Source organism: Spermophilus citellus (assembly GCF_964194105.1).
Source record: "Spermophilus citellus genome assembly, chromosome: 2".
NCBI lineage: Eukaryota > Metazoa > Chordata > Mammalia > Rodentia > Sciuridae > Spermophilus > Spermophilus citellus.
The window spans coordinates 254,915,038-254,930,114 of record NC_138183.1 but is presented as its reverse complement, the minus strand read 5'-3'; the positions used below and the strand labels follow the sequence as shown (position 1 = coordinate 254,930,114).

Genomic DNA, 15,077 nt, shown 5'->3' with positions numbered 1-15,077 from the left:
TCTGCTGGAGGCCTCTGTAGCTGGCAGTGGTGTCCCACTGTGACCCCAGGAGGAGCCTCCTGACCCTATGGGGCCACTCTCCCCTGCCCAGGGCGTCCCCTCCCGCCCAGCAGTACCTTCACGGCCCAGACTGACTGGTCCAGTGGGTGGAAGAGCTTGAAGCAGAAGCCGTCCTTCTTGGAGGGGCGCTCGATGAGCTCACAGCAGTGCAGCAGCACGGTGCCCACCCACTGGCCCACCTTGGGCGTCTTGTAGATGAGCAGCACCCCAGGCTTCAGCACGCACCACAGCTTGGTCCAGCTCTTCAAGGTCCCACGGATCTGCAAGGAGGGGCACTATGGTCACTTCTGCCCACTAAGGCTGCCCCCCCGGGGCATCTCGATGGCTTGATGGGGGCTGTCTGCGTGTTCTGAGTGCAGGGCTGACCCTCACTCCTGGGGGTGCCCACCACGTGCCCTGGCAGGGCTGGGGCAGCATGGCTGAAGCTGGGCACGAAGCTGCCGGAGCCCTGGGAACTCAGAGCAGAGCTCAGGTTGCCCTGGGGTGTGGCAGGGTCCCCTCCAGTTTCTCAAAGGGGAACTTAAGTGATGGAAGATTCAAAGAAATCTAGAGAAACCAGGGACAGATTCGCTGGTGAGGTTCATGGAGGTCAAGTTCAAGGTCAAGGAGGTCCCAGGGTCTTGGGGGAACTAGCAGAGTGGTGACTTGGAATTCTGAACTTTGTAACCCAGTTGTCATCTCTTTTCTCTTTCTAACTCGGCCTTCGCACCACACCTCCTGGAGAGCGGTGATTTGGATCACGTCTGACTCTCGTGGCCAGCAGCCCTGGGAACTGCCTGTGCAGGGGCGCAGGTCGCGAAGGCTCAGTTGCTAGGGTGACGCCGGCCTAAGGACACTCTGTGCAAAGGCTCAGAGTGATCAGTCGAGGCTTTGAGTTCGGACACCAACCCCCAGGAACAGAGGGTTCTGAGTCTAACAAGATGACCCTAATGTCCGCCCGTCCTGTGTCTTTCAGGCGGCCTGCTTGGCTGAAACCTTCCCACAACCTTCCGATGAGCTGGTTCGGGGTCAGTCAGACTCGGTCAGAGCCTGGCCGCCACCTAGTCCCACTGTTCCTTCTGTGTGTGTGTCTGTCTTTTCTTCACCCAGTCGCCCCTGATTTCTGAATTAACGGCTGGTCGGGGCAGTACCTAGCTTCCATCCTGCCTGTGGGTGGACGCGGCACACCTGTCTCCCTTGCTCCCAGGGGCTGCATGGGGTCTCTGACCCTCACTGTGTGGACAGGGAAGTGCAGGCTCAGGGCTGAGTGCCCTGGGGAGGTCTGAGACCGGGCGCTCTCCTGGGAGGCCAGGGTGATGGTCCCTCCCCAGGACTCTGAGGCCTCAGCCAGCAGACCAGGGCCCCTCTGTCGGGTGCCATCGAGAGAGTGCGGATGGAGCAGGCTGGAGTAGGGGCCTGGCCCAGTGACTGGTGTCCTCACAGGAAGAGGGGCAGACCCAGAGGGTTGGCCTGTGAACACGGAGGCAGGGAGTAGGCTGATGTGGTCACAAGTCGAGGACACTTGGAGCTAGAAGGAGCAGGAAGGACCCTCCCCCAGGACCTGGAGGGCCTGGCGGGCACCTTGATTTTGGACTTTTTCTTTCAGAACTATGAGGAAATAGATTTCTATTGCTTTAAACCACATATGGCAGCCCCAAAACACCACACATGCCAATGGTCTCCGAGTGGCCACAGCCTTCCCACCCCCCACTGGGAGCTCCCGCTGGGCCGCCCACCTTGAGGCTGTCAGCCATGATGACCACGCTGGGGTCTGTGAGGGCACTGAACAGCTGCTTCGTCGCGCGCTTCTTCTCCTTTCGGTAGGTCTCCTTCTGCGCCTGAGCCGGGAGCACCAGTGGGCGGTCTCGGGGGATGGTCCCCTGCTGCCCAGTTCCTCCCACCGTCCAGTCTGGGGCCAGGAGAAGGCCACGCAGGAAAAGGAGAGCAGGTGGGGGCATGGGGTGGTGGGGTGCAGGTGCCCCTCCCCTTGGCAGATGGGGAGCCTCTCCCAGCCTCAGGGGCCTCCCCTTTGAGGTGCCAGCTGAGAGGCCTCGTCCCTCCCAGGGCCCGGGCCCACCTTGAGGGTCTCTTTCCTGGAGGCCCTGGATGTCGGGGACACACACTCCTTGTCAGACCCATTGCACAGTCTGTTCTCTGCCTGCAAGAGAGACACTTGGGAGTGGGGGGCTTTGGGGTGCAGCTGTGGAGGGCTGGGGTGGGCAGGGGCAGGACACAGAGGTTGGAGAAAAGTGCTTCCTGCCCTCATGGCCCAGCACCCTCCATCTGGCCCGCCAGGGAGATAGAACAAGCTGACCCTGGTGAGCCCTTCCGGGGCACCTGTGCTGAATTCACGGCGAGGAGGGGATGGGATCCACCACCTGGGCACACGCGGGGACATGGGGCCAGTCAGAGGCTGAAGAAACACCTGGGCCGTCAGGGGCAGGTTTTGGGGAAGAGGCAGCCAGGAGACCCCTGAGCCAGGTGGCCAGGCGCCAAGGGTGGGGTTTGTAGAGGGGAGTGTGGCGGCAGCTGTGAGCTGGGGGACAAGCTCTGGGGCTCATCCATCCACAGGAAGAGCAGCCCCCTTTCCTGCCCCCATGGTGCTCATGGCCGTGGCCCTTCCTCTGGTCGGGGCTGACATGTGCAGGGCGGCCATGCACTGGGGATGCCCCATTCTCTGGAAGCTGCTGTGTGGAGGGCCAACGCCCAGGTCTTGCCCATGGCCACAGGCGGGGCCCAGCCCAGGCCACAGCTGGCTTGCTGGCTGAGAGCAGCAATCCTGGATCTTGGGGCTGGAAGGGGCCATAGTCCCTCTGTAGATAGGGAAGCTGAGGTCTGGTAGGGAAGGTGGACGCAGGCTTGGGAAAGGCTGACTCCTACCTGTCACCTGCCACTGTGCACCTGCAAGCCAAGAACAGGTTCCACAATTGCAAGTGGTTAAGAAAAAAAACCAAATGAATATTATTTTGTGAGACATGAAAGTTCCCTGAAATTCAAACTTCATGTCCACAGTTTTCCTGGCACACAGCCAGGTCACGCATCTCCACGCCCGTGGCGGCCTCCTGGGACAGCAGTGTGGAGTGCTGCAGTAGGACCCCAAGCAGGGAAGCTCGAGAGCCCCGCTGTCCATCTTTCTAGGAGAACCTGCTGCCCTGCTCTGCTCTCTCTGCTGGGTGCCGTGCTAGGGAGCACTCTCTGGAGCTTCCAGGGTAAAGGAATTGTCCACTGTGGAGAGTCTCCATTCAGGCAGGAAGGGCGGGCCCTCGCCCTGGGCTGCTCAGAACAGCAGGGAGATGGAGCAGGGCACAGGGTACAGAGCAGAGGCTTTGTCCACTCAGACATGCCAGGCCCCATTCCGATGCTCTGTCTGTGCCACTGTCTCCCTTGTCTGTGATGGGTATGCCCAAATGTCCCCAGCAGATGCTGAAACTGGATACTCCCAAAGACTGTGTGTGCTGTGTTTCCCTCTACATCTGTACCCATGATAATGTTTAACTTAGGAGTTAGGCACAGTAAGAGGTTAACAATCGCTAAGCCTCTCTGTGTCAGATCACAGCTACTAAGTGACTAACGGGCAGGTAGTATATACAGCATGGATACACTGGCCGAAGAATGATTTACATGCCAGGCAGGATGGAGCAGGATGGTGGGAGATTTTGTCACTGTACTCAGAAGACTGCAAAGTTAAAACAAATGAATTGTTTATTTCTAGAATTTTCCATTTAGTATTTTTAGATTATAGTTGATCATGGGTAACTGAAAACATGGAAAACAAACTGCAGGGAGAGGACTGCTGCACTCACCTAATCTCCATCGACCCACGAGGCAGGACCCATTTCATCCCACTTGGTGGACAGGAAGCCAAGAAGGGAGAGGTGAGGCAGCACCCAAGCCTGAGGGGCCAGTAAGGGACGGGGTGGACTTGAATTGTCCAGTGGACACCTGGACAGCACTGTGCCAGGCTTGCCTTAGGCACTGGGTTTAGGAACAATACGATGGTTTGGCTCTTTGAGAGAGGGGCAGCCACCCACAAGTGGACGAGGCGGCCAGGGCAAGGGGTGGAGAGGGGTGGGGTGCCCGGCTTTGTGACCATGAGTGTTAAATACAGCAGCTCAGGCCACTGTTATTATCTGTGTTCTGCAGAGGAGGAGACTGGCACAGAGAGATTCAGAAACCTGCCCAAGGTCACAGTTGAGAAGGGGCCCAGCTGAGATTGAACCCCAGCAGTCTTACTCCAGGGCTGCACCCACTTAGCCAAAAGACCATTCCAGATCATGGGAGAAAGGGAGGCAGGAGGGGTTCCTGGGGGCTCTGCCCTGGACGCAGCGTTTGAGTTAAGGATGTATGCAGACCTTGGCCAGGTGACAGGCCTCTGGAGGGCCCAGGCTGATGGACGAGAGCCTGTTTCTGCTCCGAGGAGTCTTCTGAGCCAGGTCTGGGTGCGGCGCCCTAGGCTGACTTAGCACATGTTGTTCCCCCCCTGGGGATGCCCTTCCCTGTTGCTGGGCAGCCCCTGCCCTGAGTCACCTGCCCACAGGACCTCAGCTCTGAGTGACCTGCTGGCATCAGCTCCTGGTGACACATAGTGCCCCAAACCTGCCCAGGATGTTGGCAGCTTCAGTCACATGGCCATTTCTGTGGTCAGTTGTCTTTGTCCAGAGTGACCACCTTGGGGACAGTTGCATCTCTCAGTGGCTCAGCACTGGCAGCTGGGGGCTCAGCAAGTCCCCCAAATAAAGGAATGAATGCTGATTGGTTTAAATTAGAACTGATGATCTATGAACCTGCTGGCACTCCCCTGCCACCCAGCTTTCTACCACTGGGCTGAAGGCAGCTGTGATCGGTTTAGGTAATGGGAAGGGGGTGGGCAGGGGTGGCGCTTCCCCGCCTCCCTGCTGGGCAAAGGGACTCAGGCTGCGCTGCAGCTCCTGCTGAGCTCTGCAGAGAGGGCTGCCCACTCCTCCTTATTGTGGGCTGTGCTGGGCACCCTGACCTCAGGCAGGGCTCTTTGGTCACTCCCGTGTGCCACTGAGAGTCAGGCCTGGTGCAATAACAGGGCACCCTGAGAAACGAGAAATGCTGCTCAGAACCAGGAACCTCATAGTCTGGATGGAACCTTGCAACCTACAAAAGCGACTTAAATTACAATTTAGAACAATGTACAGCGTGGGGCCTCGGGTCAGAATGCATCGAAAGCTCTTGACCCTACAGCAAAAAGACAAACAACCCGATCAAAGACAGGCAGAGGACTAACAGCGACCTTTCTCCAAAGAGCATACGCAAGCTGGTCAATGAGCTCAGAGACACTGGGCACCGGGACGCCCCAGGGAACCCGGACACAACGAGACACCACTGGGCACCTCACCAGGATGCCATCATATGTGTGTTTTAAGGAAACAGAATAGAAAATCTGAAGTGTTGGCTGGTGAGGGTGTGAGGGTGGCCGCTGCACACTGCTGGAGGGGGCAGCGCACCTGTCCCTCGAGAGTTAAGGCTGAGGTTCTTAGAATTCATACTGCTACAGAGTTCCTCGTGACCCAGCAATTCCACTCTTAGGTTCGCACTCCAAAGCATTGAGACTGGTACTCACAGAACACCTGGCCACGTACGTCGCTAGCAGCTCCGCGCATTATGGCTAACAAGAGGAAGCAACCCAGTGCCCATCGCCTGAGGGCAGACAGACGGAGCGCCCATCCTACAGGGCACTTGAAAAGGAAGGGCATCCGGACAGCTGCACCACCTGGGCAGCCTGCGGCATGAGGGAAGCACCAGCCACAGAGGCCGCACCGCAGGGCCCACTTCCACGAGGCCCAAGGACTGTCCCATCCACGTCAGGGAGGAGGAGAGGGCAGGGGCTGCAGGTGGGGTAGAGTCCCAGTTTGGGGAGATAAGCAAGTTCTAGCGGAGGAGTGGTGCCGACTGTGTGGCAGGGGAGTGTGCCTGCACCCCTGGACTGTGCACCGAGACTTGGTTGTGAGGGAAATCTTACGCCATGTCTCCTTTGCCACTGATCAAAGTTTTGAATAGCCAAGAAACGCCAGTGAGCACACAGCCACGTGTCAGGGGTGGCAGGCGTGGGCTCAGGGAGATGGCAGGTTGGCCTGCTGTCCCCAGGCCGACATAGGGGCCCACCGGGACATCATTAACTGCAGTGTGACAGCCGAGAAGGGGCTCCCAGAGGAGCCAGGCCCTCACTGAAGGTCACACCACTCCCTGAGGCCAGCACAGGTGAAGGACGGTCTCTGACTCCATGGCCCAACCCATCGTCAGGACCAAGAACCGCCAGAGCTCCCTCGAGCCCTTTGGGAGAAGGAGGGGTGTGCTGGTGCCAGTCCCCTCTGCCCCTGGACAGAGGTCCTGCCAGCTAGAGCTTGCAGGGAGCATGCGTGGACGCCTCTGGCACTCATGCCCGCAGAGAGGAGGGCCAGGCTGGGGCCCCGCATGCACCTCACAGGGGGCACAGAGGGGCTCGGCCACCTCTCATGGGCATTTCTGGAGCCCCGCCAGCTCACATCCCTTCTCAGGCGGCCCATGTTATGCCAAGAAGGTGGCGTGAACAAGAAGGTGGCGTGAACAAGAAGGTGGCAAAAACAAGAGCTGTGCAGCCTGGGATTTGCGTCCCATTCCCTGGCCTGGACGGGGGTTGGCAGGCTCAGCCAGCACCTGCTGTCCCTGAGCAGGCGCCCTGCCCCGGGTCCTCCCACTGCTGGGCTCTTACCGGTGGCACCTTGGCAGTAGAGCCCGAGGTGGGGGGCTCTTCATCTCTTGGCAGTGACAGGCCATTGGGCTCCATGTCCTTCCCTGCAAAGGAGCAGAGGGTGAGGAGGGAACGGGGGCCAGGCTCCCAGGGGTGCAGGGGCCCGGCCGGCTGGGAGGGGCAGGGAGCCAGCTGAGGTAGTGGCTACAGGACTCTGCTCCAGGGGTGCAGGGAATCCAGCAGGCGTCCGCCCCGGGAGGACCCGGGGTTCTGATCTGGCTGTGACCACAGGGAGGAAGCGGGGAGGGGCTGGTGGAACCCGGGGGCCCTGGGCCTGGTGTGGTGGTGACTTCGGGTCTACGTGGCCCTCAGTCCTCAGAGAAACAGCACGGTATCCAGGCTCACAGGCAGGCTGGGTCCAGGGTGCTGGCCATGTGTCCCTCTGATGGATGCCATTGGCCCCAGTCCTGGAACTGAGGGAGTGGGTGGGACAGCGTCCTGGGTCCCAGCGCAGCTGGGCTGAGGGGGAGGAGGGAGGCCCTTGGGTCTGGGTTGGCCCTGGGGAGGTGGCCCAGCCCTGGGTCCCTGCTCTGATGCTCTTTCTGAGACCGCATTTACGGGCAGGAGGAAGGCGGGTGGCTGCAGAGGAGGCCTGAAGCCGGAAGGCCCTGCCCACTCCCGTGGCTGTGGGCCTTGGGGCTGGGGTGCGGCTCCTCCTGCCAAAGGCTGCGAGGAGGGGAGTGGAGGGGAGAGGACACCCCAGAACCAGGAAAGCCCAGGGCTCTGCAGACCCCTTCGCCGGGGTCCTGGGAAGGGCAGGGTGGGCCTGGGAGCCTTTCTCTCCAGAACACAGTGACCCAGGAAGTGGCTCTGCCCCCACGTCCTGGTGCCGTGCCCGCTCAAGGTCGTACAATGTCCCTGTCCCTGAGGATGGCACCCCTGGAGCTTCCGCCCACACAGCACCCATGCCCCAACCGAAGCGGGGTCAGCGGGGGTCCTCTCCACTTTCAGGTCCCCTCAGCAGATGCTCCGGACTGCTGCCTTGGGCCACTTGCAGTAGGGAGCTGTGTCCTGGGCTGGGAGGACGCAGGGGCTCTTGGAGCACCCAAGAGGGGAGTGCCCCCAGCAGGCCAAGGCCGGCCCTGGCTCCTCCTCCCAGCCTGTCCACATCCACTGCCCTGCCCTGCCCCTGGGACCTGTTGCCCCTCTGTTCCTGGGTTCCCCCCAGCCTGGGCCCTGCCCTGCCTGGGCCAGTGACTCCGAGGGCCAAGTCCCCAGAGACTGACGGTCAGCCGGAGCCTCCCTCCCCATGCAGGCCAGTGGACATGGCTGCGGTCAGTGCTGGCATCCAGCTCCCTGGCCTCCCCGGGGCTTCCTCAAGGCCTCCCTGCTCTGGGCCTTGGCTTCCCCGTCCCCATCTGTCAGCTGAGAGGGGACGAGGCAGTCCCCAGCCCCAAGGCTCCACACCTCCTCCCTGTCCAGCCACAGAAGGTGGAGGTGGGGTCCATCTGGAGAGTCCTTCCAGGGCAGGCACAGTCAGCTTCTGGCCCCCAGGGCTCCAGAGGGAAGGGCTGGGCTCTCTGGGCTCAGCAGTCACAATGGGGCAGTAGGACTCAGCTGAGACCCCACTGGGTGGGGCCGAGTGGGGCAGCAGGAGGCTGGGCCGTGGGGCTGGCAGCAGTAGGGTGCCCGCTCCCTGGTGCGCAGGGCTTCACCCACAAGCTGCACGGCAGCAGAGCAGAACTGAATTGTCCCCTGGCCAGCGCACAGGGCCCTGGTGGCTGGGCATGGGCACCAATGTTGTCCCCATTGTACAGATGAGCAAACTGAGCTCGAGAGACCCAGTAGCTGGCCTGGGGTCAGCCAGCCAGGACAGCAGGGAGGACCCAGGCTGCCTGTCCCTGAAGCTGATGTTTGGGACGAGTGTACCTCCCTGGCCCCAGAAGGCCTCTGGGGGTCCTCTCTGTCTCCAGGCCCAAAGGGCTTTGCCTGCCCCCAGAGGTCACACCAGGGAGCCCCCTGGCCAGCCAGCTTAATACGCTACAAACCCTTTGTCCCCGGTGGGGTGTGAGCAGAGCGGGCTGCTGCCCTGACAGCTGCGAGGGCGTGGGGCCTCTGCCACATGCGCCCACAGCTGGCACCTACCTGGGCTAACTGGGCTGAGCTCATTCTCACAGCCCAGGAGCAGGGTCCGCGTGAGCTTCCGGGGGTCGGTCTTGTGCGGGGTGGAGGCCGGCGGACACAGTGAGAAGCGGCGCCGGAGAAAGGCCTCCTCCTTCATGGCGTGGGTGCTGGGGGGCTTCTGGAAGGAAGGGGGGAGGACACGCAGCTGTGACTCGTGCTGATACCTGGGGCAGCGCCAGGGCTGGACGGCCTGGTGCCAGACGCCGTCTCCTCCTGCGGGGTGGAGCCAAGTGAGAGGGTGACCCCTCACACTCGGGGACCCCAGGGGGCTGCCCTGAGGAGGACGAGGAGGGCTGGAAGGTGGGCAGGGGTGGGCAGCAGGGAAGGCCACGCTCAGGCAGATGGCTTGGTCCAAGGCTGGCTCTTCCAGGACCACGGCTCGTCCCATGTGGACAGACGTCTTTGAGAACTCCCAAGCCCCTGGTCTGCAGGACTCTGACCACAGCCAAGTGAACCCAAGTGGGCCATGGACACATGCTGGGCCACCAGACTGGCCCTTTGGTGATGGTACTCCATGACAGAGAGATGGCCACCAGTCACACAGGCCAAGAGCTGGTCTCTCCACAGAGAGGACGAGGAAGGCCAGGCTGGGGTGCTGCCGCCACCTGCAAAGCACTTGAACAGGGAGACGAGGCCCGGGTGTGCTCAGAGGTGGCCTCATGACTCACAGCAGCCCAGGGGGCCACATTCCTGCCTACAGCGTGGCCAGAAACCATCCCTGGGTCCCAACAGCAGGAGCATTCGCGGGGTCAGGACACCAGGGGCCTCTGCCCGGGCCTGCCCCGCCCTCCAGCGAGTCGGCGCTGGGTTGGTCCAGGAGGGGCTCAGGTCTCGCCTCCTCTGGACCAAGGCCAGCTGTGGGCCAGAGGCAGCATCCTCCCTGTGCCCTGGCAGCCCTGCACCTGAGTAGAAAGAACAGCTGGCCAAGGTCATCCCTTCCCAGGCACGCACCGTTGATGGCACCAAACCCACAAGTCTCAGCGCAGTCTACAGAAGAGGAAACCTCAGCTCTGCAAGTGGAGTGTCATCCTGCAGTTCCGCCAGGGGCGGGCGGGACTCCTGCGTCTGTTCACTCCCCAGGAACCCCAGCTGACCCCTTCCCTCCCTGCCCAACTGCATGGAAACAGGCCAGCATTCCCTCTGGCTGGCCACGGGCTCTGCTTTCTCCCACGGGCCTGACCCCAGATGCACAAAGCCCTTCCTGCTGGACTTGGGGATCAGGTGGGGCTTCTGGGGTAGGCAGGGTGGCCCAGCATGTCACTGGTGCCAGGGTTTCTGTTACAGCCTGTTGGACTCACAGCAGCCCAGGTGGCCAGAACCTTGTATGGCCCCTACCCAGGGGTCAGAGTGAGGGGCTCTGAGACAGCATCTTCCTAACCCCATCATGTCACCTGGCACCTGGCACAGCCCCTCACCTTTGCCATTTCAGACATGGAAACTGACTTCAGCGAGAGTAGGGTTTTGGCCCAGGATCACACAACTAATAACATCCATCCACCCTCCCATCCATCCATCCACCCATCCATCCATCCATCCTCCCTCCCATACATCCATCCACCCATCCATCCATCCATCCTCCCTCCCATCCATCCATCCTCCCTCCCATCCATCCATCCACCCATCCATCCATCCATCCTCCCTCCCATCCATCCATCCTCCCTCCCATCCATCCATCCACCCTCCCATCCATCCATCCTCCCATCCATCCACCCTCCCATCCATCCACCCACCCATCCATCCATCCATCCATCCATCCATCCATCCATCCATCCATCCTCCCATCCATCCATCCACCCTCCCATCCATCCATCCATCCATCCATCCATCCATCCATCCTCCCATCCATCCACCCATCCACCCATCTATCCATCCATCCATCCTCCCATCCATCCACCCTCCCATCCATCCATCCATCCATCCATCCATCCATCCATCCATCCTCCCATCCATCCACCCTCCCATCCATCCACCCATCCATCCATCCATCCACCCTCCCATCCATCCATCCACCCATCCATCCACCCTCCCATCCATCCACCCATCCATCCATCCATCCATCCTCCCATCCATCCACCCATCCACCCATCTATCCATCCATGTATCCCTCCCCCTCCCTCCCTGAATCTTCCCATCCAGCCATCTGGCCAGCGTGGTTCCCCTTCCTTCCTACTCACCCCACAATAGACACAGCAGGTGGAGTTTGAGCGACTGACCTCTGGTATGATCCCCCCAACACTGCAGCTCAGTCGTGCCCCAGGGACTAGCTGCTCTGCTGCTGACCCCTGCAGACAGTGCCAGGGCCCTCAAATCCCCTCTGCCTGCCCAGTCGGGAGGCGGCACCGGGTCATGTTCTGGGTCTGTAGGACTCTCCAGAAGACCCAGCTCCCAGCCTTCCTCACACCCTGCGGTCACAGTGTTGGCAGCCTAAGGCCACTGTCACACACTACCTGGGGGAGGGGTGTTTGTCTCAAGGGCAAGCCCGGGTTACTCAGAACACATGCCGTCCCGTGCCCTGTCCCCAGCTCCCGCGTCTCACCCACTCTGCTCCAGCCACACTGGGGCCCTTGACATGCTAGAAAACACCCAGCCCACTGCTGCTGAGGCCTCTGCCCTGGCCTCCTGCCCACAGTGCCCCTCGCCCACCTCTCCAGGGCCGGGACTTGCTGATTCCACAGCCCTCGGAGCTCGGCCAGGCCCCAGGCGGCTGCACAGCACATTCTCTGCATGGCCCCGGGGGCTCTGGCCGCTCCCGGTCCCTTCTTTACCCTTTGTTAAGGCTCGGGTGTCTGTGTGCCCCACTATCTGATGCCAGCCCCCGGGGCAGGAACACAGGCAGGCGCCTCCTGAGCCAGGAGCTGGGGGGGGGGGATCTGGGTGGTGGCCTGCGAGGGCTCCCTGTGAAGGTGCCTTCCACACCCAGCCCTCCCAATCGCCGGCTCAGGGGTGGGTCCTCGAGAGGTGACCAGGGATGGTCCTGGGGCTGACGTCCACCGTAACCTGGGGAGCTCCCTGTTCGCAGCTGGTGGAAAGAATTAGTGTTTGCAGAGCCCCGGCGGTGGCCCGGAATGAGGTCCTGCCCTCTCGGTGCTGGTGGGAGGCCAGGGCTGACCAGAGGGCCTGCAGACCCCGGGGGGGCCAGCCAGGGCCTGAGGGGCCAGGCTGGGCTGACCACTGCCCTTCCCACAGAAGTCCCGTGGGAGCCTACCCATGTGGGGAGGGAGAAAACAAGGGTGAGAGACGAGGGAGGTGAGGAGGAGGGAGGACGAGGAGCCAATGCCAGGTGTGGCCACAGCAGCCTGGGAGCCCCAAGGCTGGGCAACCGCAGAGCTGCGCTGCCCACCCCTGTCCAATACTGCCCACTGAGAAGCCCCCAGGGAGCCCCAGCCCAGGTTCTGGCTGCCGAGGGCTCCAGGAGGTCTCTCTCTGGGCCTGGCTTCTGCCTGTCTAAGACCACCAAGGGCTGAGGTGTGAGCGGCCTCCACTGTCCTCTGTGACCACGGCTGGCCTATGCCCAGGGCCAGCAATGCACCACCCAGTGTCCCAGTCACTCCACGCCCTCATGATCCTAAAGTCCAGGTGCAGGAGGGACTCAGCAGGGCCTGAGGGGAAGAGCCCCAGGGCAAGGACAGCGAGTGGACGTGCCTCACCTGTGCAGGCCAGAGGCCGAGGCCAAGGGTGGTGCTGGAATGAAAGACGTGTTTCTGCCGGGTGGGGCCTTGCCCAGGCCCCCAGGCCCCTGAGGAGGGCTTACATGAAGTCTGGGCCAGGAGGCAGCAACCGGGCCGTGGCTAGGGAAGGGGTAGAGGATGGATGGGTCACACTGCCCAGCTCTGGCCCAGGTCTGGGATGAGGGGGTCTGCAGGCAACCGGGCAGGCCAAGGGCTAGCCTGAAGCCACCTGAGCCCTTCCTTGCTCAGGTCCAAACCAGCCACCTCCAGATTGTGAGGCCTGACCTCCCCCTACCAGGCCAGGGCGTGGTCAGCTGCTGCCCCTGGAGGCACACACATCCGACCACAGAGACCCCTCCTGTCCCCTCCCTGGGTGCAGGGATCACTGCCACAGCCATCAGCAAGCAGCACAGGACACTGGGAACCACCGTCCAGCTCCTGCCTCGGAGCACCTGGCCTTATCAGCCTTGGGGAGACCTGGGGGTGGGCGGGTGGCTTCCCGTCCAGTGTGCACCAGGCCACTTCCTTGGCCTGCAAGACTCCGGGAGCAGGGCTGCCACCTACCCTCATCCCCTGCTGGTCCACAAGGCCTGGCCAGCCTGGCCACCTCTCTGTCTTTATTTGACCCTAGTTGGACCTGGCTGGAGGGAGGGGCAGGCAGCCTGGAAGAGGTGGCTCTGGGCACAGGCTGAGGCCACGGGCGCTGGGTCTTGGCCACAGGTGTGGATCTCTTCCAGAGGGAAACGGGGTGGCGTGGGGTGCTCCCAAGACCCAGAGGGCAGGGGCCGAGCGTCAGGCAGGGCCGCCTGGGGGCTGGGAGGCCGGGGACATGCTGGGGACGCTGGGACTCAGAGGTGGAGGGTGGGCATGTGGGCTCGGAGCCCTGCTAGGAGGGGGAGTGGGGAGGAGGGAGGGCCCCACGCAGCCCTTCCTCCAAGGACCCTGCCCCAGGGCGCCTCTCCACCAGGTCCCGGAGCTGTACCCCTTCCCCAGGCTCCGCCCTGGGGGCAGCCTCCTGGTTACTTTTCTTGCCCTGCAGGGCCCAGGTGGGCTAGGCTTCCATGGGGGATGCACCCCCTGCTGATTTGGGCCACTAGAGCCTCTGTGTCCCCAGCAGACTGGGCCCAGGTGGGGACAGCAGGGCACTCCCAGAGTAGGCCTGGGAGAGGCCGGAGCTGGGCGGGCAGCAGGAGGGCAGGGACGCAGGCCCCCTGTGAGCCCCTGCATCTGCTCCCCGTGGCCCCCAACTCCTGCCCGCCGTCTGGGTGTCCAGGTGGTGTCTGTGTGGGTCTCTTCCAGAGGTTCACTGGGACACGGGGGTGGCCCTGCCCAGCAGCAGTGGCCTGGACACCCAGACCTGCAGCCCAACCACGCCTGGAGCCACTGCCTGGCCCCCCTTCCCATGGCCACAGGCTCCCTTTCCTGCTGCCCGCTGAGGCTCCAGGGCCAGCTGGGAGGTGCCGGGGGAAGGCCGAGAGCACAGCCGGGTCCTCCGTCTCTGGTCCCCCACCCCTGGGAGGGCAGCAGTGGGCTGCTCAGACTCTCCCATCTGGCAGAGGCCTCTCCACCTCAGGAGGCCATGTGGCCAGCTCAGGGCAGCCAGGGCGGGGTGGTGGGGGACAGGACGAGTTCTGCCCCCCTCTGGTCAGACCCGTGTCCCTGAGGACAGTGGCCTCCGGGAGCCAGGACAGGCTCTGTGCTCCCACGCTGAGCCCAGCTGGTGGGCAGCAAGGTCGGGAAACTGGCCACCCCCACTGCCCTCCACGCTTCCAGAGACCCTCCCTGCCCCTCCCCGGCAGACGGCCACCTTCAGGCAGAACCAAGGGATTCCTGTGAGGAAAGGTCGCTGGTGCCCGTCGGGCTGCCCAGGGGGCTGGGACACGGGGACTGGAGGCCAGGCTGGCCAAGCCTCCGTGAGGGCCGACCAGCCTCTGCTCTCTGGGACCCATGGAGCCCGACTCACCTCCATCCCACGGGCACATGCTCCAGGGCAGGGGACGCTCGAGGCAAACCCCTCCCTGTGGTCCTGCAGAGGCCGGGGACCCGCCTAATGGCTGTGTGACCCAGGCTGGGCACACTTGTCTCTTAGTCCCCTGGGTCGCTCTCGGCGGGAGATCCATGCCCATAGCAGCTGGGTGGGAGCTGGCCCAGCACCCACAGCCTGAGGAGTGGCCTGGGCCCCGCTGGCTCGGGGAGGAAAGCGAGGCTCCTGGGCAGAGACGAGGCCCTGGCCCCTGGGACTCTCTACCCACTAGTGGGGCCAGAAAAGTACGCATTTGCAGGAGGCCTCCATCACGGAGCCTGCCCCAACACTTTTGCCTGAACTCCATGGCAGCAGGAAGGCTGTAGGAGGGGACACTCTGAATCACACAGGGTCAGGGTCAGGCATGAAGCAACATGAGCCTACATATGGGCTCTCTCATACTTGATGAAGGTTCTAGGGAAGGACAGACGCCCTCAGTTAAAGGAAAGCAGCCACCAGCCAACAG

General features: G+C 62.4%; 1 protein-coding gene across 4 annotated transcripts in view; it reads right to left on the bottom strand.

The window, feature by feature from the left end:
• OSBPL5 (oxysterol binding protein like 5) overlaps positions 1-15,077 on the bottom strand; it is a 75,643-nt gene that overhangs the window by 19,066 nt on the left and 41,500 nt on the right. For all 4 annotated transcript variants that reach the window (XM_081280805.1, XM_081280804.1, XM_081280802.1 and 1 more), the window contains 5 exons: positions 8,882-9,038; positions 6,758-6,840; positions 2,117-2,197; positions 1,776-1,877; positions 117-320 (listed from right to left, as the gene is read on the bottom strand). In XM_081280805.1, coding sequence (XP_081136931.1) covers positions 117-320; positions 1,776-1,877; positions 2,117-2,197; positions 6,758-6,840; positions 8,882-9,038 — 627 coding nt within the window. The remainder of the gene's footprint in view (positions 1-116; positions 321-1,775; positions 1,878-2,116; positions 2,198-6,757; positions 6,841-8,881; positions 9,039-15,077) is intronic.